Here is a 23,181-nt window from a genome sequence, read left to right on the forward strand (position 1 = left end):
TACTCAGTGAAAACTTGTCCACTGAGGCCACCATGCTCCCATTTTATAGTGGGAAGACTGAGCACCACCCCCCTGGGCCAAGGTGTGAGTTCTGCTCCATACACCTACCTTGGAAGGAGGTGATGATGCTGAAGAGGTAGAGGATGACCAGCTGGAAGGTGCCAGAAGCAAAGGAGAAGAAAACCAAAGCCCAGGGCAGGCCGAGGACCAGGCTGAGACCGAGCAGCGTGAGCACATGGGGCCACTTCTGGTTGTGGGAACGCAGCCGCAGGATCTGTACCACCATGGTGCCCAACATGGCCATGTTAAAGAGAAACACCAGGCTGAAGAGGCCCAGGTTGGTGACGTAGCCGACTAACGAGTCCTGGATCCAGCACCTGCAGGACGAGGTGAAAGACTGAGTGTGCTTTGGGCACGGGGTTGGGGGTGGGTGGTATCTCTGTGGCCGACACCAGTGTTGCTTCTAGTAAGCACTGCTTGGTTCCACTGATCACATTGGTATAATTTTTAAAATATATTTAAGTCAGAAGATACGGATGTGAAGACAAGGGCTGAAGATGTTGAGAACCAGAGCCCCAGGGAGAGATTCCTGTCCAGTGCAGAGCTCAGGAACCCTGGCTTCTAATCAGGTTCAGGGTACCAGCAGTTGTGGCCCCTGGCAGCCTGTGTACATCAGGAGCTGATGAGACAGACGGGCTTCTGTCCTACTCATGTCCCTGCTGGTTGCCTTTGGGCAGCGTGCCGGCTCTGAGTGTGGCCCAGAGTAGATCCCTGTCCTGCCCCTGGGGCTCTGACTCCCATGTGCAGAGCAGCAAAGGAATGCAATGGGGGCACACCTGCCACAGCCCCTGAGCCCCTGCAAATGAGGCCAGGGAGGCTGTGAGGAAGCTGGGGCCCATGCCAGGCCACCCAGCCAGGGCATGGCAGATCTGACCTTCCTTGCCTGGTGGCCTGCCCACTGCCCAGCCACCGCTTCCAATGTTGCAGGGGGGAGGTCTCTGGCCAGCAGGGTCCAGATCTTGGCCCTCAGCAGCCCAGTGCCTGGAGAGCCACTCACATGGAGGGGTAGATGGTGTTCTCCGGGGTCCTGTGCACAGCCAGGATGATAGAGCCATAGTTGTTCACGTCCACCAGTGCCACCAATGTGACCAGGAAGATGGGGAAGCCTGAGGAGGAAAAGGCACAGGGCTCCATCTCCTCCCACTGCCACGACTCCAGGAATCCCCTGCCCACCTCCCAGGGGCCCCTTCTGGGGATGGTGCCTCCAGAGCCTACCCAGCCCCAAGTGAGGGTCCCCAAGATGGGACCTTTCCCCTCTCCCTCCCACTTTGGCTTTCTACTCAAGGGAAGCCCTGTTCCCTAAGCTGACTCCTCCCCCTCCCCATCCAGGTGGCTCCCAGGAAAAGAGGGACCATAGCTCTCTGCCCAGGCCGACCATGATGAGGGCAGACAAGGTGGGGGGACAGTTTAGGCAAGACAGCAAGGGGCACAACTTGTGCTGTGAGCCACCTCACGCCAACACAAACCGGGTTGTTGTCAGCCAAAGGCAAAACACCAAAACCAGGGGATCTGTTCCTTGAAGTTCAGGGCCACTGCCAGCCTATGTGTGTCACTTGGACTCATTCCCCAACTGTGATCCATTGAGCAGTGCACAACCTACACACTTGTAGGTGGCAGCTCCCTCCACAAGTCCCCCCTTTATGGACAAAAGTGGGTCTTAAGGACAGGGATGGCCACTTCTTCCAACAGGAACCTTGCCTCAGTCCAGGTGAAGAATTCCGGAGGACACGTACATGAGGGAAACAGTGAGAGAACTCAGAGAGGTGACTAGAGAGGCTGAACTAGGGGCTAGCATTTTTCCTGAAACCTTGTGTGGTGCCACTCACCCCAGCCCACAAGGCTGAGCTTGAACAGGTAACCAGGGACATAGGTGCCGAAGACTTCGACCACCAGGCGGTAGAGATTGTAGCCCTCGAGGCCCATCCAGGACAGGCAGGCGAGCAGGGAGAAGTGTAGGAAGATGGCGCTAGCACGGCAGGCAGCCTCCGAGCCCGTCAGGGCCACGGGCTCGCTAAGCAGGAAGCTCACGTTCAGCAGGAAGACGGCCAGCAGCAGATTCATGTGCACTTTGATGGTGTAGTCCCGGGGCTTCCTCCTGTGCAGGAGCAGAGGCAACTGTGGTGCAGGGAGGAGGCAAGCGAGCCCACTGTTCCACCTCCAGGGAACCTTCCTGGGCTATATTCACAGGTCTGTAGAACGGGGCGATCTCCCCGGCACCCCCCAGGTCCTACCTGGAGAAAAGGTAGGTGGTGATGGTGAAGACGCAGGCCAGGGCAGAGACGACACAGCCCACATAAGACAGGAGGCTCAGGTAGTGCTTGTGCACAGCATCGACCTCCACGGACACCTGCCCCCAGGGTACACAACAAGGCTGGCCTCAGCATCCCCCAGCGGCCGCCTGGAGCTGCCAGCACATTCCAAAACGCACCCCTGATCCCCAGAGGCCAAACCCCCTCACAGAGAACAGCCCTTTTCTGCCTGGGCATCTGTCACAGGCTGGGTCCTGCCCTACAACATGCTCTACTTGGGATTTTCCAGCATTCCATGGGGCCAAACCCGCAGGCAGTCAGTAGCAACAATGCTTCTGGTTTGGAGTTATAGTCTTTCCTGGAGTTTGCAATTAGAGACCCCACATCCTCTTGTGATGCCAGGCAGTGGCCAGCTAGCCTGAGCATGACAAAAGGAGATGCCAGGCTGCATGTGGGCTACTGTGAATTTCTCTGTAGTGTGCAACAGCAAAACAGGTGTTATGTGAGGGAATGAGCTCCCCACACCCTTGTGGGATTTAACCCACAGCTGGATACACGCTTCTGGGGTTTTCCAGGGCCATAAACTGAGGGACATAAAGCCTCAGACAGCTGGCCACCTGGATGCCACCTCCACGGACCTGGGTTCTCAGCAGCCCCTTGCGGCCCACTGGAAGCCCAGGGCTTATGGAGAGCCAGGACAAAGCATTTTCCTCCCACAGACCAAAGAGCTGGGTACCCTGGCTGTGCCCGAAGGCCTCATCTGTGCAGTGGGATGGCCACAGGAGCCAGGGGGGGGGATGAGCAGCTCTTACTGCAGGGTGGGCACCAGGCTGGGCCTCACTCACCATCAGCACAGCAAAGTAGGTCAGGTGGTCGCACAGACACGACGTCTGGGTCTCTCGACGGATGGTCTCGCATCCAGCCTGGCTCCAACTGCCTGGGCTACTCACTGAGGAGGGATGTGGCACAGGCAGCGGAAGGCTCAGTGCAGCCCAGCATGGCACCCCGGGGTGTCTCCCAACTCCCTCCAGCTTCTGCTATACTGGGCCGACCCCCAGCCAGCATCACACCTCCCTTGGCAGCCTCCATCCCTGGCCAACTCCCAGGGCCCCCCAAGATCCTTGTCTGGCGCACCCCCCGACTTTTCCCCCTCACTCCACCCCCTCTCCCACCCTCTGGTCCAGCCACTCACATGTCGGGTCTTCAACCCAGAACACACACTGCAGAGTCACATTCTTCTGTAAGGGACAGAGAGGGGACAGAACAGGTCCCTAACAGCCTAGCCTTTGCAGTGTCCAGCCAAGCCAATCCCACCCCACCCCCAACCCCAAGGCCCTCTGCCTGGCAGTCTTCTTATTAAAGATAGACAAGCAGGAGGAAGGTGGCAGAGAGGGAAGCTGGCCCCACGGAGCCCCTCAGTGCCCCTCAGCGCATGCTTACCGGCTGCGGCTGGTGCTGGAAGGTGAGCACCACAGGCTCTGACAGGTTGGCCACTTTGGTGTTCTGCACCACGATTCCCAGGACTTTCTCGCCCAAGACTTGGCTGGAATTCTTGTCCTGTGAGAGGGGTGTAAGGGAAAAGGCTCAGAGCCAGGGACAAAGGCCTCATAGTGCCCTAGCCTCTCTCAACTCCCGCCTCTTCCAGCTCTGCCATGCAAGGTTGAGTCTCCCCCGAGAACAAATTCTTACACATGCAGCCATGTACATTGTAGTGAGAATAAGGTTCCATAGACACCCTCTCCTCTCCCCGCAGGGAAAATCGCACAATGCACTTCAGTCTATTTACTGGAAAAGCAGAGAGCACGCTTCTCAGCTGGCTCAGCCTGCACTGCCTCGGCCATAGCTGGGAGCTGTGAACGCAACCCACAAGAGCAGTAGAAGCCTGGCTATAGAGCCTTCCCCATGCTTCCCAGCGCTTGCAGGGGGTGAGCTGGGAGACAGAGTCAGGATGTGGACAGTGGCCTGAATGTCCACTCACACAGCAGCATGTCTGAGCTCACACAGGCAAGTACCGATCCCCGAGGGGCAAGTGTGGCTGTAACTTCCCTTCTGTGTCTGGGGTGGGAAGGGTGCGAGGGGCTGCACCTGGAACAACGCCTGGCTGCTGAAGTCCACCAACAGGAGTCGCTTCTCAGCCTCGTTCCTCCGGCCCTTGGTCCGCTGGAAGAGTGCACGTGGCAGTAGCACCGAGTATTCCAGCACCTCACTCTGTTCTGCCTGCAGGATGCAGTTCCCTGGGGCTCAGCTGGGGCCAACCCCAGGCCACCTCCTGCCCCATCTATCCACACACAGGTATGCAGAAACATACATGTGTACATAGGTGTGCACATGCATAAACATACAGGTGCACGCACATATATCGACACAGAAACAGTCACAGACACATGCATAAACACATATGCAAGGCACACATAGAAACAATCTGCACAAAGCAACAAATATACACACACACGTACATATGCATGCAGAAACACATCCATACATATGCATACTCAAGGACACACAGATGCACATGTATCCACCCACACATGTACTCCCACTCACATACGCACACACGTGAACATAAGCCCTAGTTGGGGAGCCTTGTGGTTAGGGCCCAGGGTCCAGGGCAAGCGGGCCTGCAAGCAGCACATGGTGCTCACTGATCTTGGTTGTCAGACACCAGCTGTGGCGGTCACAGGCATATGGTGGGAGCTCCCAGATACCCACAACCCCACACAATCTCAAGGCAGGGTGCACAGACAGGGATTGAAGTTGGACTGTTAACTACCCAGGAGTGCCCAGGAGCCCCGTGCAGGGAATGGGGCCCCCGCTGACACCTCTGTTCCCAGCAGGTGACTCCTGGGTCTGTAGCCTTGATGCATGACTCGAGGAAGAGGCCGAGATGGGGGTGACACACTGCAGGGTTTCTGTTTCCCAGTAGCTCCCCCCGTCCCCAGCCCTACATCTGCCACCTGCCCGGACCCAGCCGCTGACCTCAGGCCGGGAATGGATGTGCAGGTCCTGGAGGGTGGCCGTGGGCTGCAGCTTCCACACTGTGGCATTGATCCGGTCCTCCTCGAAAGACACGACGTTCCCCGGGAACCTCACTGAGGTCAGCTTTGACTCCAGGCTCTGCAGCTGCCTGACAGGACGGGAGTGGGTGGTCACTGCAGGGATGGAGTAGCGGCACGGACAAGGGCTAGCTGGCAAGACCCACAGGGAGATAGGAGGAGGAGAGCCAGGAGGCAAGAACGGAGCCTGCACTCTGCATGGTGGGCCTGGGACCCCAGCTTCATGTCCGAGTTCAGCTTCCTGCTGATGTGCACCATGGGAGGAAGCAAGTGAGGATCCAAGAACTGGGGTCCCCGCCACCCATTGGGGAGACCCGTTCTCAGTCCTAGCTTCAGTCTGGCCTAGCCCTGGTATTTGGGAGTGAACCAGAGGAAGGAAATTATCTCACGCACATACACATATTTCAAATTTTTTAAGTGGGAAAGGGGGTCAGAGAGCAGAGGGGGTCAGAAGAGGCAGGTGCATCAGGTAGCTGAGTGCATTAGGGAAGGTGGGATCTGGATGACAAGGGAGGAAGGCAAGGTGGACAGTGATTAGGGCAGGCCCAGGCAACCAGGGTCTTGCAGCTATGAGGAAGTGGGGAGACAGGGTAGGGTGGAGTCCTAGTCCCAGCTGGGCTGCTGTGGATCAGCCCCCACCTGTCTGAGCCTCAGTCTGCCATGCTAAAAGTGGGCAAACAGCTTCCCATGTGGCAAAGGAAGGTGCAGCCGATGGGTGAGACCACACCTGCACCTGAGGTCCCACACAGTCACATGGCCTAGGGACTCAGTGGCCACCTGAGTGTGCAGGAGGCTGCCTTGCTCAGGTAGGCGAGAGTCAGGGTCCAGGGGCCAGATCTGCACTCACTCCTGTGGGAAGAAGTGGTGAGGGGAACCCCGACCTTTCATGCAAGCACTGGGCTCACCTGTGAGCGATGCTGGATGAGGGTCTCCTGGCCGCCTTGTGGGGCTGCCGCAGGAACTGGTTGAGCAGCTGCAAGTCACGCTTCACCTCACACATGTCCCCCGAGGTGTTGTGGTGCACTTTGTGGGGAGGGTCTGGGGAGAGGGCACATATACACCTGAGCCTGGGGCAGCATCACTACTCCTCAGCCTCTCCACTTCCACTTGGTCCTCATCCTGATGCCCAGGGCTAGTCCTACTCTGTACTGGCATGTGCTGGGGCATGGAGACTGACCCCCAAGAGGGACCTGGGGAATGGAAGTCTCCAGCCTCACCAGCCCCAGCAGGGCACATGGGCCTCCTGCATTTCCCAGAAGCCTTGAACCTGCACTTACCTCATCGATCTGGGGCTCTGAGCCCAGGATGCAGGCTCAAGGGCCAGCAAGGTGTACAGGTGCCCCCCAGCCAAAAGTCAGAGCAATAGCAAAGCCATGGTTGGTCCATGTTCCCAGAGTCCCCTGCAGGCCCAGGAAGGGCTAACCAATGTGTGTTCAGGATGCCCTCCTGGATCGGGAACAATTCCAGCCTCGGGAGGCAGTCCTGTCTGGTGGCTGTAGGCCCTGTTGGTTGCACTGGACACACTTTGGCCAGAAGCCAGCCCCCCATTCCCCTCCCCATGTGTCCCAGTATTGTCACTGGCTGGGACCTGCTAGCAGTCACAGAGCCATGACCTCACACCAACCACCTCCTAGGCCACGGTCTTTTCTATGCAATGGCAAGTAACAGCCCATGCTGATGCTGCGAAGCGCACTACCAGCCAGGCCTGGCTTCTGTCCACCCTGCCTTGTCCTGGTGCAGTCTTCTTCATCCCTCACGGAGATCTCCCCCGACCAACGCACTCTGTAGCCTCTGGGTAGGGTCACAGCCCCTCCACCCTCACCACTCCCTTCTTCTGCAAGACTTCCAGAAGCACATGTGCAACCCAAGTCCTCTCCTCACACACCTTCCATGGCTCCCCACTGCTACTCAAGCTCAAGCTACCGCTTCTGCCCAGACTCCAACTCACCATGGAACCTGAAGGTAAAGGCAGTGGCACTGGGCAAGGTGGCATTCTGGTGGTCCCACCAGGAGCTGATGGAGGTGGCAAGCAGTGGGGGGCCTGGCCCCGGTCTACTCTCCTGGTGCCGGAAGCAGAGGAGGTCTGAGGCCTCCTGGCTTAGCAGGTAGTCTGTTCGACCATAGCGCAGGTGCAGCTTGCCAGCATGGCGGCTCCAGTAGAGACAGAAATGGTAGAGGCCCCTGGGCTCAGAGAAGTTCAGGGGTTTGGAAGCGTTGGGAGAGGCAGGGAAAGGGGCATGGATGATCAGAGCATCCTCTGAATTCCTGATGGAGATGTGCTGTTCCTGGGCCTGTTCATAGCGGAGGCTGCTAGCCTTCGTCTGGTTCCGCTGGCCGCAGAAGCGGAAGTCTTCCTGGGGGCCACCGCCGTGGGCACCTGAGGAGGCAGAAGCAGTAGGTGGGGCTTTGCTAGGGGAGCACAGGCCTGAGACTCATAACCTCCAGGGGCCTACACCTCAAAGAATCTACAAAACTATGTCATGGGCCCGGCGGCGTGGCCTAGTGGCCAAAGTCCTCGCCTTGAATGCGCCCGGGATCCCATATGGGCACCGGTTCTAATCCCGGCAGCTCCACTTCCACATCCCGCTCCCTGCTTGTGGCCTGGGAAAGCAGTCGAGGACGGCCCAAAGCCTTGGGACCCTGCACCCGCGTGGGAGACCTGGAAGAGGTTCCTGGTTCCCGGTTTCGGATCGGCACAGCACCGACCGTTGCACTCACTTGGGGAGTGATTCATCGGACATATCTTCCTCTCTGTATATTTGACTTTCCAATAAAAATAAATAAATCTTTAAAAAAAAAAACCTGTGTCAGTCTATCCTGAAAGGAAACGAGCCAAATAAAAATATACAATCTTAAAGGAAGAAATCCTTTTAACAGCAATAAAGCACTTAACTAGGCCATAGCCATCCTGGACGGTTGTACAGGGTGTGCAACCAGGCTCACTATAAAGGCAAGCATGGCTGAAACCCAGTTCACATCCCCCACCCCAAACCGGGCCCTGTGGGACTGCACCTGCCAGAAGGAAAACGTCTTTTTCTTCTCTCCAAGATGCTGCCTACTGGCTAAGCTGTACCTGCAGTCTGGACCTGCCTAAGGGGTCAGCTTATGTGCTTGCCACTGAACTAGACACAAGGGGGGTTAGGGGCTGTGTCCTAACCTAAGACCCAAGGGCAGCCCTAGGGCACCATGGGAAGGCTGACCTTGAACCAGACACAGCACACTAAGCAGGAGCAGCGCCTTCTGCAGCAGCACCTGGGCAGTCATCTTCCCACCTGGAAGTCCCAGCCAACAGTCAGGGCCTGGAACAGAGCATGCGCATTAGCCGAGCCTGCAGAAAGTGTGTGGGGGGTAAGGATCGGCGACAGGTAGGGCAGGGCAGGCGTGAGTGTGCAAGCGGCCACAGAGCCCCCAGAGCAGCCAGATGCCAGATGCACTGACAGATGAGCACTGTCTGGGTCCTGGCGTCCCCTGTGGGTTTTTGTTGTTTTGTTGTGTTGTGTTTTGTTTTGTTTTGTTTTGTTTTGTTGTCACCTGTTTTAAGTCATTCAAAGCAGAGCAAGAACTTCTGGGTTCAGAAGTGACAGGTGACTTCATCAGGCCCTGGTGGCAGGTGCTCACCTAGAACCATTCCCTTGCCCTTGCTGGATATGAAGGAGGCCCTGCGCCGCCATGGAAAGCCCACCCAGCTCAGGGTGGGACCCCTCCTTCAAAAAGCCGCCCGGACACCCTCCAGAGTCCTCCCCAATTCTCTTGAGTTTCCCTCCCCCCAGCCACAACCCCTAGAGAGGTCCCCTTCTCGCAGTGGGAGAGCTCCTGGCTCAGCTGTGCAAATACAGGCCAGAGGGATGGAGGGGCGGGGAGAGGGGGTAATAGAGGACAACAAGCCTGTAGCACCCAGTGGCAAAAGTTGCTTCCAGCCACGGCCACTAGGAGGAGGCAGCTGCCATGGCTGGGAGCAGCAACACACTAGGGCTTGCTGGTGCCAGAAACTCAAGATTCCACAGGGTCCTGACAACCCTCCCATCACTCCTCCCACCCCTGCCAGTCGCAGCCTTGGGAGACCCCACCAGCCCACCGGCCTACATCAGCCAAGCGCCTACCCCTGCCAACTCTCAGTCCCCATGCCAGCTTTCAAGTGGACGCGACTGTGGGTCCATTTTACAGATGGAGAGAACCTGAAACCCAAGTGACTCACCCAAGGATGTGCCAGAGGCCACCCTGCTAGGTCAGGACTGTAGCACCTGACACTCCCAGAGAGATGTGCATGGAGTGGCCCTCCCTCCCTGCCAGCTGGCCCAGGGACCCAGGGAGTTGTGCTGATAGGCCCAGCCAGCCGTCCTCAACCTGCATTGGACCACAGCAACAGGTGCAAGCATCTGCCCTCAAACCAGATGAAGAGAGACCTGGCAACCCTGTGACACGTGAGATTGGGAGAAACCAAGGGGAGCCTCTCAGAAGAAGCGACCTGTTCCCAGCAGGAACTCATGACCCGCTTTCCTGAACCAGGCCTCCCCTGAACCAACCTGGCCCCTTCAAGTCACAACAGCTGGTGTCCCCAAGGAAGGGGACCCCAATTTCTAGGATTTCACCATCAGTGTGATGAGCAAACAAATGGACTCACCAGGGTGATTTCATGAACCCTTAGCACGGAGGATGTGAGGGGAAGGGCCGCTCCCTCCTCAGCTGTGATTTCTAAGATTTCATTTATGTCTTCCTGAAGCACTTAATTCCTTTTGCAACTGCCCCCCTCCCAGATCCTCTCAGACCAGCGAAAGGAAACCCAGTGTCTGGGGCCAGAGGACAGGCCCCTACCAGCCCCTGTTACCATCCCCTTCTAACCATCAGGGCAATGCCACTTCTTCCAGGCAGTCCTCCTGCCCTGACCACAACTCACCCCTGTGAACAGGAGGCACACAGACTGCTGGGAGATTCTGGACTCGATGGCTCAGAGAGGCACAGCGATGGCTTCCAGAGGCCCTATAGCAACCAGGGGAGAGGCGGGGAGGGGTGGTTAGGAGGGATGGATGGACCACCTGTGACTCCCTGGCCCACTGCCCTTCAACAGGAGCCTCTACCCTAGAAGACAAGTTCCCAAGATGGACCAGAACAATGGCCTGGTATCAGCCCTCCAAGGCTGGCACACAGAGCAAGGGAGATGGGAACAAGGAGTGAGCTCCCTGTCACCTGGGAGATTCAAGGGAGGAAGCACTGACTGGAAGATGCTACTCCCCCAGCTGCTGAGCTGCCATTCCGAGGTGGGCAGCTCCAATCCTGTCAGCATTTGGGGGGCAGGGGGGCTGGTTCCCCTGACCACTCCTGTAGTTGTTGGCATGTATGCACTCTGGAGCCAGTTGGCTTGAGTTTAAATCCAGGCTCTCTTATTCTCAGCCTGTGTGTCCTCAAGTCAGTAACTCACCCTCTCTGGGCCTCCCGTGTGCAAAGGAACAGGAAAGTCAAGCCCACTTCAAGGCTCCCCAGGGGCACTGGATGAAGTGAAACCCTTAAGGGCAGGTGTGGCAGGCTGTAGCCACCTTAATCCCCTCCCTGCCCCCCTCCTCACCTTCCCATCCAACGGCCAGCTCACCCTCCGAGACACCTAGAGGGGAAATTCCTCTAGCACACAGCGTCCTTTCCGTCCTTTCCAGGCATGCAACGGAAAGGCCTAGCCCCAGCCGGAATAGGGCCTGGCTCTGAAGCCTGCTATGGAACCCCCTGGGGCAGGAGGGCTGGGCAAGGGACAAGGAGTCATTCCAACCCAGACTAGGCAAGAGGGTGCCGTGGTGGGCACTGCCTTGCTTGTTCCCTTAGCACCTCCTTCATCCCCTTCTGAGCCATGCCCAGGTCTGCCGCTCCCCACCCTCCCATCTCCCCCCACAAGTTGCCACCCAGCCCAGCTAGCCGGTAGGAGCAGTGACAGTGATGGAGGCCGTGTCAGGCCCCAACACCTCCTCCCAAGGTTTGCAAAGAAGGTGCCCCATGGTCTGCGATTCAGAGCTTCCCACAGGCTCAGGATTTGCAGTGGACGTGGTGCCAAGCTCACTACCCACCACAGCCCGTGTCTCCTCTATAGTAGGGACAAGAAGACCAGCAGGCACCTAGGGTGGCAAGAGCAGGGGCAGCGCCAGTAACTCCAGGCTGGGCCAGGGGGTGCAGAGGCCAAGCCCCATCCTTGAGGAGCCCCCCATGACCTCCATTGCCCTCCCCTCCAGCTCCCCTTCCGCTACAGCTGCCCTGACCTCAGAGCTTCCGTAAACACACAGAAAACAGAATAGGTCAGCCCAGGCTGACACAATGGAGGGCTCCCCCATCATGGGGCCTCCAAGGATTCTCTGAGCCCCAAGCAACTCTCCCCAGACTGGACTGTTCAGAAGTAGTGGGGCCCCTGCTCCAGGCCAGCCTCAGCCCTGTGTGCCCAGTACGGGTTGGACAGGGGAACCCATGCCTCACTTTCTCCCCAGGGCCTGAGTCACTTCCTCTGCCATGCTGTGTGGAGCCACGACTCACCACTAGCTCCTGGAAAAACCATTTCCTCCAAGGATGGAGATGGAAGTTGAGTGAACAGGACCTGGCCTGCGGGGTTAACCCTTCCATGGGCAGCAAGCTTTTGGACACCCAGCTCCCCTCCCGCCTCCCTCTTGATTCTCCTACACAGGCACCTGGCCCCAGAACCTGCCACATCCCAACTCCACAGCCTCTCTAGGGAGCATGGCCAGAGGGCACATCCCCGACCCCATCAGAACCCACCCTGCGCTCCTGCGCTCCTGCCCACTCCCCGCCCACCCCGCTGTTCCTGTAAGGTGTTCACAGCCAACGTGCTCAACCTGCGCCCTCACTTGGGACCCTCTGCACCCTCTCCCCCAGTTTGCTAAAATGCAGATTCCCAGGCCCAGCATAAGGAATGGGCAGGGCTCAGAAGCCCAGTCTCAGAGAGGGCAGGCTCTTAATCCCCAGGATACCTCTTGCCTACCCCAGCTCCTCCGCTGCTCCCTCTGCCTGAGCAGGGTACAGGGTACCTGGAAAGGGCCTGGCACAGGACAGCCAGGAGAAGCATGCGTGCGTACGCAGGTGTGCATGCAGCAGTGTGTGCATGTGTGCGTGCAAGCCTGTGCGTGTGCAGGTATGCAGGGACAAAGGAGCTGTGAGCTGGGAGCGTGGGCAGGTTAACACGTCAAAGGGCAGTGGGGGAGGGGCATGGGTGACAACCCAGAGCCGACCTGCAGATGTTTCCTGGGGGGGTGGATGAGAAGGCCCTCCTAGCAGTTTCCAAACTGCTTTTTCTTGCATCAAAGCAATGACTTGGAAACACTATGTACCCAGCAGTTTTATCAGATCCAGGTGGGACCTGGAGCCACAGCCCCTCCCATCCAGTGCCCCCCAGCCCCAGGAGCCCAGCTTGCTGCTACAGAGCCATCTCTCGCTTCACATTGGGAGGCCTGAAGCTCCTCGAGGTGACCAAAGTGACCACAGAGAGTGCCACTACCCTGTGAGGAGGGAGCTGCAGGATGCTGGACATGTGGGCAAGCAGAGTGACCTCAAGCTGCAGGAATTTTTCAGCCATAAAAAAAAAAACTGAAAAAACATCAAGCTAATGGCCTGTCTGGGAGGCTGGCCAACAGCCAGGCCTGGCTTGGCCTGCTTACTGCCCAGGGCAAGACTCATGTCCTTGCCCTAGACCTGTTCATGCCAATGCAGCCCCCACCTGCCGGATTTTTTTTTTTTTTTTTTTTTTTTTGGCCCAGCTAAGTCTATAACCACAAAACTCTGCTGAACCAGTCCTGAGGAGATAGGAGGACAGGGAGCAGCAGGGGCTTCCTGGCAGCCTGAGAAAGAGGCCTGGCCCCATGCAGGGGCCACCTCTACAAGGCAAAATCCAGCCTGCTTCAGCAGGGAGACCAACAGCAACCCCAGCCAGGGCCGCCCTAAGCTGATACATACTGCTGTCCCCTTCCCCCAATGCCAACCTGCAACATCCCCAAGGGTCCCTGGGCCTCATGCCCCAACACCTATGGAAAAGGGGCAGTCCCGGGGGCCCTTTCACCCGGTCTCAGGGGTGCTTGGCACCATGCAATGTCCTTCCCGCCCTTTAGTGGTTCAGCCTTCACCATCACCTCGCCAAGCGGAAGCTCCATAGTGGCCCCTTTATAATCTCTCTACCAAGCACGTGCTGCCAATGTCCTTACTTGAAAGAAAAGGAAATTCAAGTCCAAAGCGGTTAAGTGCCGTGTGAGATCACCCAACAGGAACGTGGCCGAGCATGCACTCCTACCCAATTCTGTGCAACCTCAGAGCCCACACTGCTGGCTGTTACAGTCTGCCAAGTCTGTTCCTTTCTCTGAGACTCAGTCTCTCCACCTTTATGCAAGGCAACTTTCCTAAGCAAGCCACAGTCCCCAAATGAGAGAAACCCTAAGGGTCCTGCTTTGTCTTGTATTAGGTTCTTTTAAATACCACAGGGAGGAACCCTGGAGCCTTGGTTGGACAGGTGCCCAGCCCCCCATTTGGAGGAGCCGGCTTAGCGAGAGACACCTGTGATCAGAGTGGAATGCAAGTTCCCAGACAAGAGCCTGCCTCCACCTGGCTGCTGGTCCATGTCTCTCTGCCTCTGAGTGATCCCAGAGACCATTAGACGCACACAAGATGTGCCGTGGCAACCATTTAGGCTGCAGCTTCCCCAGGGTAGTTCATCTCCATCCCGGACACTTCCAGGCAGCAGATTCGTGAGCCTACCCCATCTCTCTCCTCCAATGGCTGCAGCTTAGACAGTGGGGAGGGGAGGAGGGGCTCTGCCAGGCTCTGGTGGGCTGTTTCATTTAAATCAGCCTCGGCCAGCTACACCCCAGCTTTGCCTTAAGCAGCCAAGATGCTTGGGATGTTGGAGTTGAAAAAGAGACAATAACAATGCAAGATTTGGGCAGGTGAGAATAAAGCCTGCAAGGAAGTGAAAGTGGTTGAATGATCGAAGAAATTTCGAACCCAAAAAAGGAGCAGGGATGAGACAAGGGCCTCAGGGGTGGCGCCCCAGAAGTGGGCAGGGGGGCACTCAGACATGAATGGTTTCCATGACCCATCTATGATGACCAGCTAGTCTGGTCAGCTCCTTGCTCCTGCGCCACTCTCCAGCCAGGCTCAGGCTCATGACAAAGTCTCCAGGATCTAGCCCCGTCCGTGGAATGGCTGAGTCCAGCCCCAGATAGCAGGCCTGTGGCAGTCAGCACTTGCCCTGAGAACATGCATTCCCCTGCCACATACACACTCCTAGGGTGCAGAAGTTAGGGATGCAAGGTGCAGCCCAGCTCTGCCTCCAAGTGGTCTGCAGCTTTGGTATCTGTCCTTTCTCTGGTCTGGGTTTCCTCCTGCCCAGGAGGAGGGGGAACAGCTCTGACCCCAAACCTACCACCTTACCTCCACCTTTCACTGGAGTCTGGAGCCCCATCAAATGCCAATGCACAAGGTCCACAGGTTAAGGTTGGGCTTACCTCTAAGCTCCAGCGAGGGGCAAACAGGAGGCCAGGCTGTCCCCTCCACCGTGGCACTGTCTGTCCGCAAACCGCAGCTGTCTAGCTCAAGTTCCCTTCCCTATCTGCACTCCCACACTGCCCAAGGCTAGGCCCACAAGGTCAGCCCGGTCCCCTTGCCCCTACTTGCCACTTGGTTTGTAGGGGGGGCTGCAGTTCTGTCTGCCCCGGCCTGGCAGGCAGCCTGGCTTTGGATGAGGGACCTTCCGCCTGCCCACGGATGGCTACCAACTCTCCCTTTCTTTTATCCTAGATCTTTGGCTCTGAGGCTGACAGAACACAAAGCAACCACTCTGCCCTCCCTACCAGGCATGTGTTGGAGGATCCCACCCTAGTTCACTGAACACACACAGCACAGCACATAGAGGACCTCCAGCCACTATAAGCTGGCCCCGTGGCTGGGACGCCCATTACTTCCAGAAACAGATTCTTTGTGAGGCAGGATTCTGAGCTTGGCACCTGAGTTAGCACCTTTGTGCCTCCCCAGACCACTGAGACAGGTGGTGTCATGCCCACCGAATAAAGCAGGAGAGCGGGGACAAGGACTTTTTTGCTGGGGGGTCCCCCACCTTTGCCAAGTCACAATGCAAAAAAAAAAAAAAAATGGTGGGACAAAGCTGGATGCCATGCTCAATGGCTCAGGCAGGCAACCCTGAACTCCAGCCCCACTCAGTGGCTCTTCCTGAGCTTCTGCCCCTGCCCACTCCCCACCTCCTCCCCACCACACACACAGAGTGTCAGTCCCTGCCCTGGATGCCTCCTCCTGGCCCTTGACAGGGGGCTTATCTTCAACCCTGGGCTGCAGCCAAAAACTGCCCCAGGATCCCCAGACCTGTCCCAGCTCCACCCCTCACCCCATGTTGGGGAAAAAGGGCAGGAGGAGGGAAGTGAACAGGGAAGGAGAGAAGAGGCAGGGATGGAAAGGGATGGGGTAATTGGGGTGGGGATCATACCTCGACACCTGCGCAGCCTCTGCTCCTGTTGCCCCAGCCCAGATGACAAATGCAGAAGGCGAGGCTGGCAGGTTGCAAGCCCCACCAAGCACTTTCTTTATTCACAGAGCAGCCTGCTGGCGAGGGGAGCCAGCTCACCCCCTCCCTCCCTGGATTTGAAGGGGCCAGAGGAGACTTTGAGGCTGAGCCACTGGCCTCTTACTGGCGCTTCAAACAAAGGGGGCAGCCAGGGAAGAGGGGCCGAGAAGCCCCAGCCACCAGCAGGAGAGGGGGGCGCAGGTGACAGCAGCCCCTGGCAACTGTTGCCCTGGCAACGGCTGGCAGCTGCTGGGAGACGTCACTGGCGGCTCCAATCCAGTGCAAAGCCACAGCCGCACGCCTGCTGCCACCTAAACTGTCTTATACTCAGGCCCTCTGACCTGGTCACTGCCCGCCCAGCCCGGGCAGGCAGCTAGCAAGGGGAAGTGGACAGCAAGTTAGAGATGCACCCAGGATGTCTGCCTGTCTGGGAGGGGACCTCAGGGGGCCAGTACTTCCAATTTCCCAAGAGAAGCTGAGGCTGGAGGTTCATGTGCAGCCTGCAGGTTTGTCCACACTGCAAAATCAAACAGAACATGGCGCCCCAATCCTCCACTCCCCACCCCCACTGTGACCGGATCTGGCTCCTGCCCACCATGGCTTTGCACTGACCACTACTATTGCCTTAGGTGAGCCGAGATTATGCACCATCCATTCCTGGAAACCTCTCAGGCTCCACTCCTCCAGGAAGCCTTCCCACATGGCTTTAGTCCAGCAAGACTCCCCCTTCCGCCTCAGTCCTGGAACTGGGGGGTTCCTCTGGGCTTTTTTCTAGAGGTTCCTGGGGGCAGAGGGGCAGGAGTGAGTCTTCTCTTCTTCAACCTGGTGAGGGCAGAGGACAGAAACAAAAGCTCCTAAGACTGGTCCTGTGTGCCTGGCAGTCACTAGCCCTGGCCACTTGTATGATTAGCCTGCTTCTTATATGTTGAACTTTACAGATGGGCTAAGAGGCTCAGGAAGGTGAGGTAGGAGGGAAGCGGGGAATTCAAGCAACAATCTCAGAGCCAGCACAACTAACTCCCTAGGGCCCAACTCCTAGTGTAGCTCATGCCCAAACTTTGGTCACCTCCAGCTACAGGGAGTTCACTTCCTCTTAACAGGGTCGCATTAATTAACCCCCTAAAGGCCATAGGGAGAAGCGTACAGACCACAGAAGAGATCAGACCCCTGGATGGGGACAGTGTGGGGCTGCCTCGGGGTGTCCAGAGGTCTGGAGACTAAGCTGAGCACCTGCCAGCTGGTGCTCCTTCTTCCAGGGGATGGAGCAGGGGCTGGCAGCAGCCATGGGAAAGGCAGCAGGCTAGGGGCTCTGGCAATGGGGCGCCTCCTGCGGCCCCTCCTCCATGGTGGAGCAACGCCAGGCGGCAGTTCTATTGTCTTGCTGAGTTCTATTCAGACGCTATTTTTGGTCTCCAAAGGAAGAGGAAAAGAAAGCTAAGAAAGGGGCTGCTGTTCTCTGGTAGAACCTGCTCCCGGAAAAGGGTTCCAGGGCCTGTGGGGCCAGAGATGGCAGCCACCATGGCACCTGGGTGGAAGGATCCTGCACCCAACAGGAGCTGCCAGGGGCCCACAGAGTACACAAACCCCAAGGAGGGAAAGATGGGGGCCCCCAGCCCCAGCCTTTGACCCTCACTGCTGCTCTCCTGCTGCTGTGGTGATGCCAAGAGTAGGCAGCCCTGACACCATGTACACTTCCTCAATACCCACCACCCACCCGCCACCCACAGCCAAGAAACCAACTGTCCACCTGCTCCCTGAGCCCCACAGCCCTCCTGGCCAGGTTGCAGTTGGGGAAACCCTAGCAAGGAAGCTCATTTTAGAAGTCAGAAAACTGAGGCTGAATGAGCTGCCTGTCCCCCACCTCACAGCACCCCATCCTTTCCTTGCATGTAATGTAAGCCTCTCTAGACACCATCTATCCTCCAACACATCCGAGGACCTTAGCACATGCCTTTCCCGCAGCTAAGCACATTCCTTCCAGGACGGGGCCTTTCTCAGTCCTTCATGTAAATGTCCCCTCTCGCTGACAACCTTTCCATGAATTCACTAATCAAATCTATCCTTTGCATCCATGACTGATTTCCCCATCTCTTTCTGGCACCCAAACCCTATAAGGAACTTGGGATCTGCATCCTCATCATCCATTTCTCTACAACTGTTCCATCTCTGCCATCTCGCTCAAGCACTTATGTCTCCAGGACTTAGCTCAGTGCTGGAGTCACAAGTAGGTGACCCACCACAGGTTGGATGAGTGAATGAATGTGTGAGACAGAGTTGGGGTCAGGCAGGCTCTGAGTCTTTCCCCAGTGGGAGTTAATCCTTGATCCTTTCACTCTTGGCAGGTGCACTAGAAGCAGGTCCAGCACTGATCCAACCTCACTCCCCAGCCCCTAACTGGACTGGGGCACACACTCCTGTGACAGGTTCCTGGCCAGAGAGGGGCTCCATGAGGTGCCCCATCTGAGAGCAAGGATGCGATCCAGGCTAACTCCCCTCCCATACACAGCTCTCTGTTGAAGGCCCTGAGAAGTCCTGCAGAACCCAACCTTCTCCAAGCCATGGCACACATTTCCGATCTCTACATGACAAGGAGTCGGGGGCCACAGATGAATATGTGAGCCACAAACCTTGTGTTTTATCTCGACAGCAAAGCTACCACTCCCCCAGCCCTCAGAGGCCACTTTGGTTTTTTTTATTATTATTATTATTAAAGAGGACTCAGGAAGATCTGCCCATGAACCTGACCTTGTCACTGCAGCAAATACAAAGGGGCTCTCTGGGCCCACCATGGGCTCCCCAAGGTGGAGCTGGGAGGGGATACAGCAGGTATCTGCAGTGGGGAGAAGTAGGGATATTCCAGGAACACAGAAGGGCAGAGATACCCCGAGGACTGACCTGTACGGACTCACAAGGGAGCTAAAGCAGGAAGAGGACCACATAGGGGTGTAACCCTGACCTCCTATAACCCATGCCATTTACGAAACACTACTATCCCATTTTACAGCTGAGGAAACTGAGGCTAGGAGAACAGAAACCACGTTCCAAGGACACAGAACTGGTTCCACAGGCTTCAAGCCCAGCTCTGGGAGTGGGGGGAGGGTTCCTCCCCAGGGGCTGCCCGTCGGCCTGCACAGCCAGCCTCTTTTCCTGCCTTGGGGACACCAGGTAGATGGGGGTGAAAGCCCCGAGAGCAGAGCCAAGGTGCAGACAGTCCCCTTCCTTGCCCTACACTCACGTGACCTGGGACGCTGTTGCTCCTCGCCCTGCCTCTCTGCGTCCCCACGGGGGACAGAGCTGCTAGTCCTAGGGCCTGCTGCCCTCCACTGGCCATCCTCCCACCTCCATGGCTGGCCTTGGGCAGTGTCCCTGGATTAGACTCTCCAGAGCTCATGCCCAAGGGGGGTCCTTCCGGCCCGGCCCATGGTCCCTGCAAGGAATACTCTGACCCCACCCTGACCCACTGGAAGGACCCATTGAAGAGGAGCCTCCCATGGTATCCAAGTTCCCTGTTACTCCTTGAACCCTAACAGGGATGGGGAGCTCACTATCTCCCAGGGGTGCAGCCCTCTGCAGACTCATGGGCAGGCGGCTTGGGTTCAGGTCCCCACTACCACTGAATACCAGCGGCAGCTCCCTATCTATGACATGGAGACAAAGCTTCAGCTCTTAGAGGGCCGGTAGCATCCCACTCTGAACAGGGGCGTTTGTAGACATGAGGTACAGACAACCAAGGTCAGGGACTGGGTTATGAGCTGCTCTCCCGCCCTGCCCCACCATTTGGCACATGCCCAGGTGGTGACATAGCCGAGCAGCAGTGGGTAGGGGCATGACTCAGTGCCCAGGCCAGCCCCTGGCACTCACCACAAACATTTGTCATCACCCAGGCAGGAGGGTCTGGGCAGTAGCATCCCCACCATTGCCACCACAAGTCAGGGACCCAGGCACCAGTCACAGAGCCACATTCTGAAGGCACATACTCTAGTGATGCAGACAGGCTCATGGCTCACCCAGCCTTCCAGGGGGCACAGGGAGCTCCAGTCAGCAGAGAGGCAACTAGAGAAGGCAGGCCAGCTTGAACAACCCAGACCTCTTGTAGAGGCCCAGCACAGTGGCTGCATGAATAAGGCCTCACTTTGTGGGGAGCAGGAAGGTGCCCCAGGGCAAACAACTCCACAGGTTGAAGATACTGGCCCCACTGGCTGGAATTATGCACTGGTGGCTCTACAGAAGTGGGCCTTGCCTGGTGCACACTCGGGGGACCAGGGAGCAGCTCTGGGTTGACTGCTCCATGACAGAAGGGGTGGGAGTGGCCTGGAACATCAATTAAAACAAAAGAAAAAAAAAACTACTTTTGTCAGATACTGCACTTGGCATTTGAACTCTGCTTACCGCATCCTCCCATAGTATCACCACCATCTTCAGTTCTGAGATTAGGGAAACAAGGCCCAGAGAGATGAATATACCTGACCAAAGTCACACAGTGGATAGGGCTGGGACAGAACCAAGCAGCCCAGAGCCCATACCCTTGACCATGTCCTTGCGGCAAGTGGCAAACGTAGAGTCTAGGCAGGTTGGTGCTAGGGTCTGGTCCCACGTGAGTTCCCCTGGCATGTGGCTGTTCACTCTCACAGGGACCCCACTTGTGGTTCAGAACTTTGGAGATCTTCATCACATTTGACAGCCTCAATCACAAAGCTTAGAGAAATGAAGCCACTCTCTCAAGGGTCTGCATCCAGTTTCTAACTGAGCCACCCCACAGCTCAGAAGCCACAACCTGACCAAAGACTCCAAGCAGACTGCACTACGGTTACCCATCCACCATCCCAGCACCAGCAAACTGAGGTCCCACAAAGCCATGGCCCTGGGTAGCAGGGTGCAAGTTCCTACTCTCCATTCACTCCTCCCAAGAGCCCTAAGATTGCAAGTCAGGGCAACTGGGTGGGGGGACAGTGGCAATGCCTGGGGACCTGAGGGAGGGAGGGAGGCCTATGTTTCTCCCAGGCTCCTAGCTCTTCAGTCAGTGTGAGTAACCTTGGAAGCCAGGCAGGAGCCTTACAACTGCTGAGCCACCCACCTTGGCAGGCACAGCACCCGCACGCCATCTCCCAGTAATGCACGGAGGCTTGTCCACCAGTGTCCAGAGCTCTGCCAGCTCCCGCAGGGCACAGCTTTTATCTCTGCCTGGAACTGCCAAAATGTACCACAAACTGCTGTGGCAGGCACCAGCCCACCAGCCTCATGTCCTCCACAATGCTCCCTCTCCCTCTCCACCCCTGCCAAAGCACATGTCAGGTGGAGAGCCGTGGGGTGAGTCCTGCTGGTGTCCATGCTACCCGGCTGTCCTGGCAGGAGTGGGACCAGGAGCGCACCCACAATCTGGCTTCAGCCTACTCATCTGCTCAATGGGACAGATCATGATAAAGGTTCCAAATTCTCTGCTCTACCAACTCCCTGAATGCTCACAACTGGTCCTCATAGCTGATGTGATTACTACCCACACTTTACACATGGGAAACTGAGGCAGGGGCCCATCTTCACACAACCAAAGAGGAACAAAGCTTAGAGTCTTACTGAGTACAGTCAATCCTGTGTCTCTCAAGCCTGCTGGCCTGGAAGGGTAGTAGCAGAAATGGGGGGGGGGGTGTCTGGGATTGGGGAGCAGGGGCAGAGAAGGGAGGGAGAGGTGAGACAAGGGCGCATGTTCTCTGGCACCCAGCATTGTGCCTGGCTGGGATGGGGAGCCCACACCCCACCAAGAGGGCCAGAAGAGCATAGTGCACCAGAGCCCAGACCCGGGAACCCTCCAGGATGCAGCCTCCTTGCTAGCTAAACCCTCTTGCCTCCATGGTCTCATTCTAAAGTGGGCACAGCCTGCCTAGGCCACAGGAGAGCCAGAAGGTGCAGGGCTTTTGAGGTGCCAGTCCCAGGTTGAGCCACCAAAAAACCACCTGTGGAACATGCAAGAGGGTACAGGAAGGTAACATCCCAGTCCCTGTCGTGCCAGAGCATGGCAATACGGAGTAGCAATCAGAAAATGCATCTCAGACATGAACCCAGCATCCACAGGGCTCCAGATGAGGGTAATGGGGGGCAGCCAGAGCCTGGAGGAGCTGCTAGGGCTTGTGAGAAGACAGGCTGGGGGTGGGGGGCATGGCCAGCCAGTGCCCGCCCAACCACATCTGAGAAGCCCCTTTGTGCCAGTCCTGCCCTGCCCCCCACTTGCCATCTGCCTGCTCCCTGGAGTCTGGTCACCCCAGCTGCTGGGTTTACTCACATGCTGCCCCCATCTGCCACTGAGTCAGAAGGCGGGGTGCATGGGGCCACCCTAGGGAACACGGCTGGGGTGTGGAGCCCTGCTCGAGCTCTGGATTAGGAGGAGAGGCTGGGCTGGGGTCTGTGTCCACTCCCCCACTTCCATTCTCAGCAGCCCCTGCCTCCCCTGTGCCCTCTCCCAGAGCCCTGCCCTTGCTCTTGCCACATCAGGACATGTCCGCCTGCCTGACATGGATACAGCACTGCCCAGCCCGCACCCAAATGCAGCCCTTGCTGGGATGGTGTGACCCTCCCCCCTTTCCACAGCTATCCCCATCCTCTCCTCATCCCTGTCATTGTCATTTGAGGTCCTTCCAGGAAGGTGGCCCCTGCTACTGCTCTACCACGTGTGTCACCTGCCCTTCCTCAGCTGCCCCGAGCACAAGCCCCAACCTTCCCAGGCAGCCAAGGCCAGCCTTATGGGGCAGTGCCTCCCATCAGAGGCAGCCTGGGCCACCCCCTCCCCAGCACACCTGCCCCTTAAAGTGACCCAGGCCAGGTCTCCTGCACCCTCTGCTCTCACCACCCCCAAAGCATGGTTTCCCTTGCTCATACACTCATACACACAACAGCCCCTCTCCTTCCTTCCCCATCTCACAGCGCAACCTGGACACCTCCTTCCTTGTGGCCGGCTGCCAGGGAAGATCCATCCCTACCCAGGTGTATCGCAGCATCCATCTCGCCACCTAACCATCTTGTTTGTTTGTGTCCCAGAGGGAGTGTGCAGCCAGGCCCATGGCCTCTGCCCACAGCACCAAAGCCTCAGGCACAGCCAGCTGTACTGCACAGCCATGCCCTCCCAGACATGCCACACCTGCAGCCTGGCTCTCTGCCATCTGACACCCACAGCTGAACCCCAGGCCCACAGAAGGCTCAGCAACTGTCATCAACCCCACATACTCAGCGTTTGCAGTGACTGAGACCCAGAGGGGAGGCAAAGCAAGGCAGCCATGATGAGACT

General features: G+C 57.4%; 1 protein-coding gene across 8 annotated transcripts in view; it reads right to left on the reverse strand.

Annotated features, from left to right (window-relative positions):
* Nucleotides 1-23,181, reverse strand: part of ADGRG1 (adhesion G protein-coupled receptor G1) — a 33,889-nt gene that overhangs the window by 2,795 nt on the left and 7,913 nt on the right. For 4 of the 8 annotated variants that reach the window (XM_058674206.1, XM_058674207.1, XM_058674205.1 and 1 more), the window contains exons 2-14: nucleotides 10,257-10,339; nucleotides 8,563-8,661; nucleotides 7,311-7,739; nucleotides 6,268-6,400; nucleotides 5,286-5,433; nucleotides 4,395-4,526; nucleotides 3,750-3,866; nucleotides 3,502-3,547; nucleotides 3,155-3,258; nucleotides 2,292-2,407; nucleotides 1,887-2,155; nucleotides 1,058-1,166; nucleotides 109-377 (exon numbers count right to left, since the gene is read on the reverse strand). In XM_058674206.1, coding sequence (XP_058530189.1) covers nucleotides 109-377; nucleotides 1,058-1,166; nucleotides 1,887-2,155; nucleotides 2,292-2,407; nucleotides 3,155-3,258; nucleotides 3,502-3,547; nucleotides 3,750-3,866; nucleotides 4,395-4,526; nucleotides 5,286-5,433; nucleotides 6,268-6,400; nucleotides 7,311-7,739; nucleotides 8,563-8,626 — 1,936 coding nt within the window. In that variant the 5' untranslated portion in view covers nucleotides 8,627-8,661; nucleotides 10,257-10,339. Of the gene's footprint in view, nucleotides 1-108; nucleotides 378-1,057; nucleotides 1,167-1,886; nucleotides 2,156-2,291; nucleotides 2,408-3,154; nucleotides 3,259-3,501; nucleotides 3,548-3,749; nucleotides 3,867-4,394; nucleotides 4,527-5,285; nucleotides 5,434-6,267; nucleotides 6,401-7,310; nucleotides 7,740-8,562; nucleotides 8,662-10,256; nucleotides 10,340-12,318; nucleotides 12,446-14,838; nucleotides 14,913-23,181 lie in introns of those variants that run through there. The other 4 variants (XM_058674208.1, XM_004583889.3, XM_058674204.1 and 1 more) reach the window with 3 other exon arrangements.

The sequence above is a fragment of the Ochotona princeps genome, chromosome 16 (assembly GCF_030435755.1).
Source record: "Ochotona princeps isolate mOchPri1 chromosome 16, mOchPri1.hap1, whole genome shotgun sequence".
NCBI lineage: Eukaryota > Metazoa > Chordata > Mammalia > Lagomorpha > Ochotonidae > Ochotona > Ochotona princeps.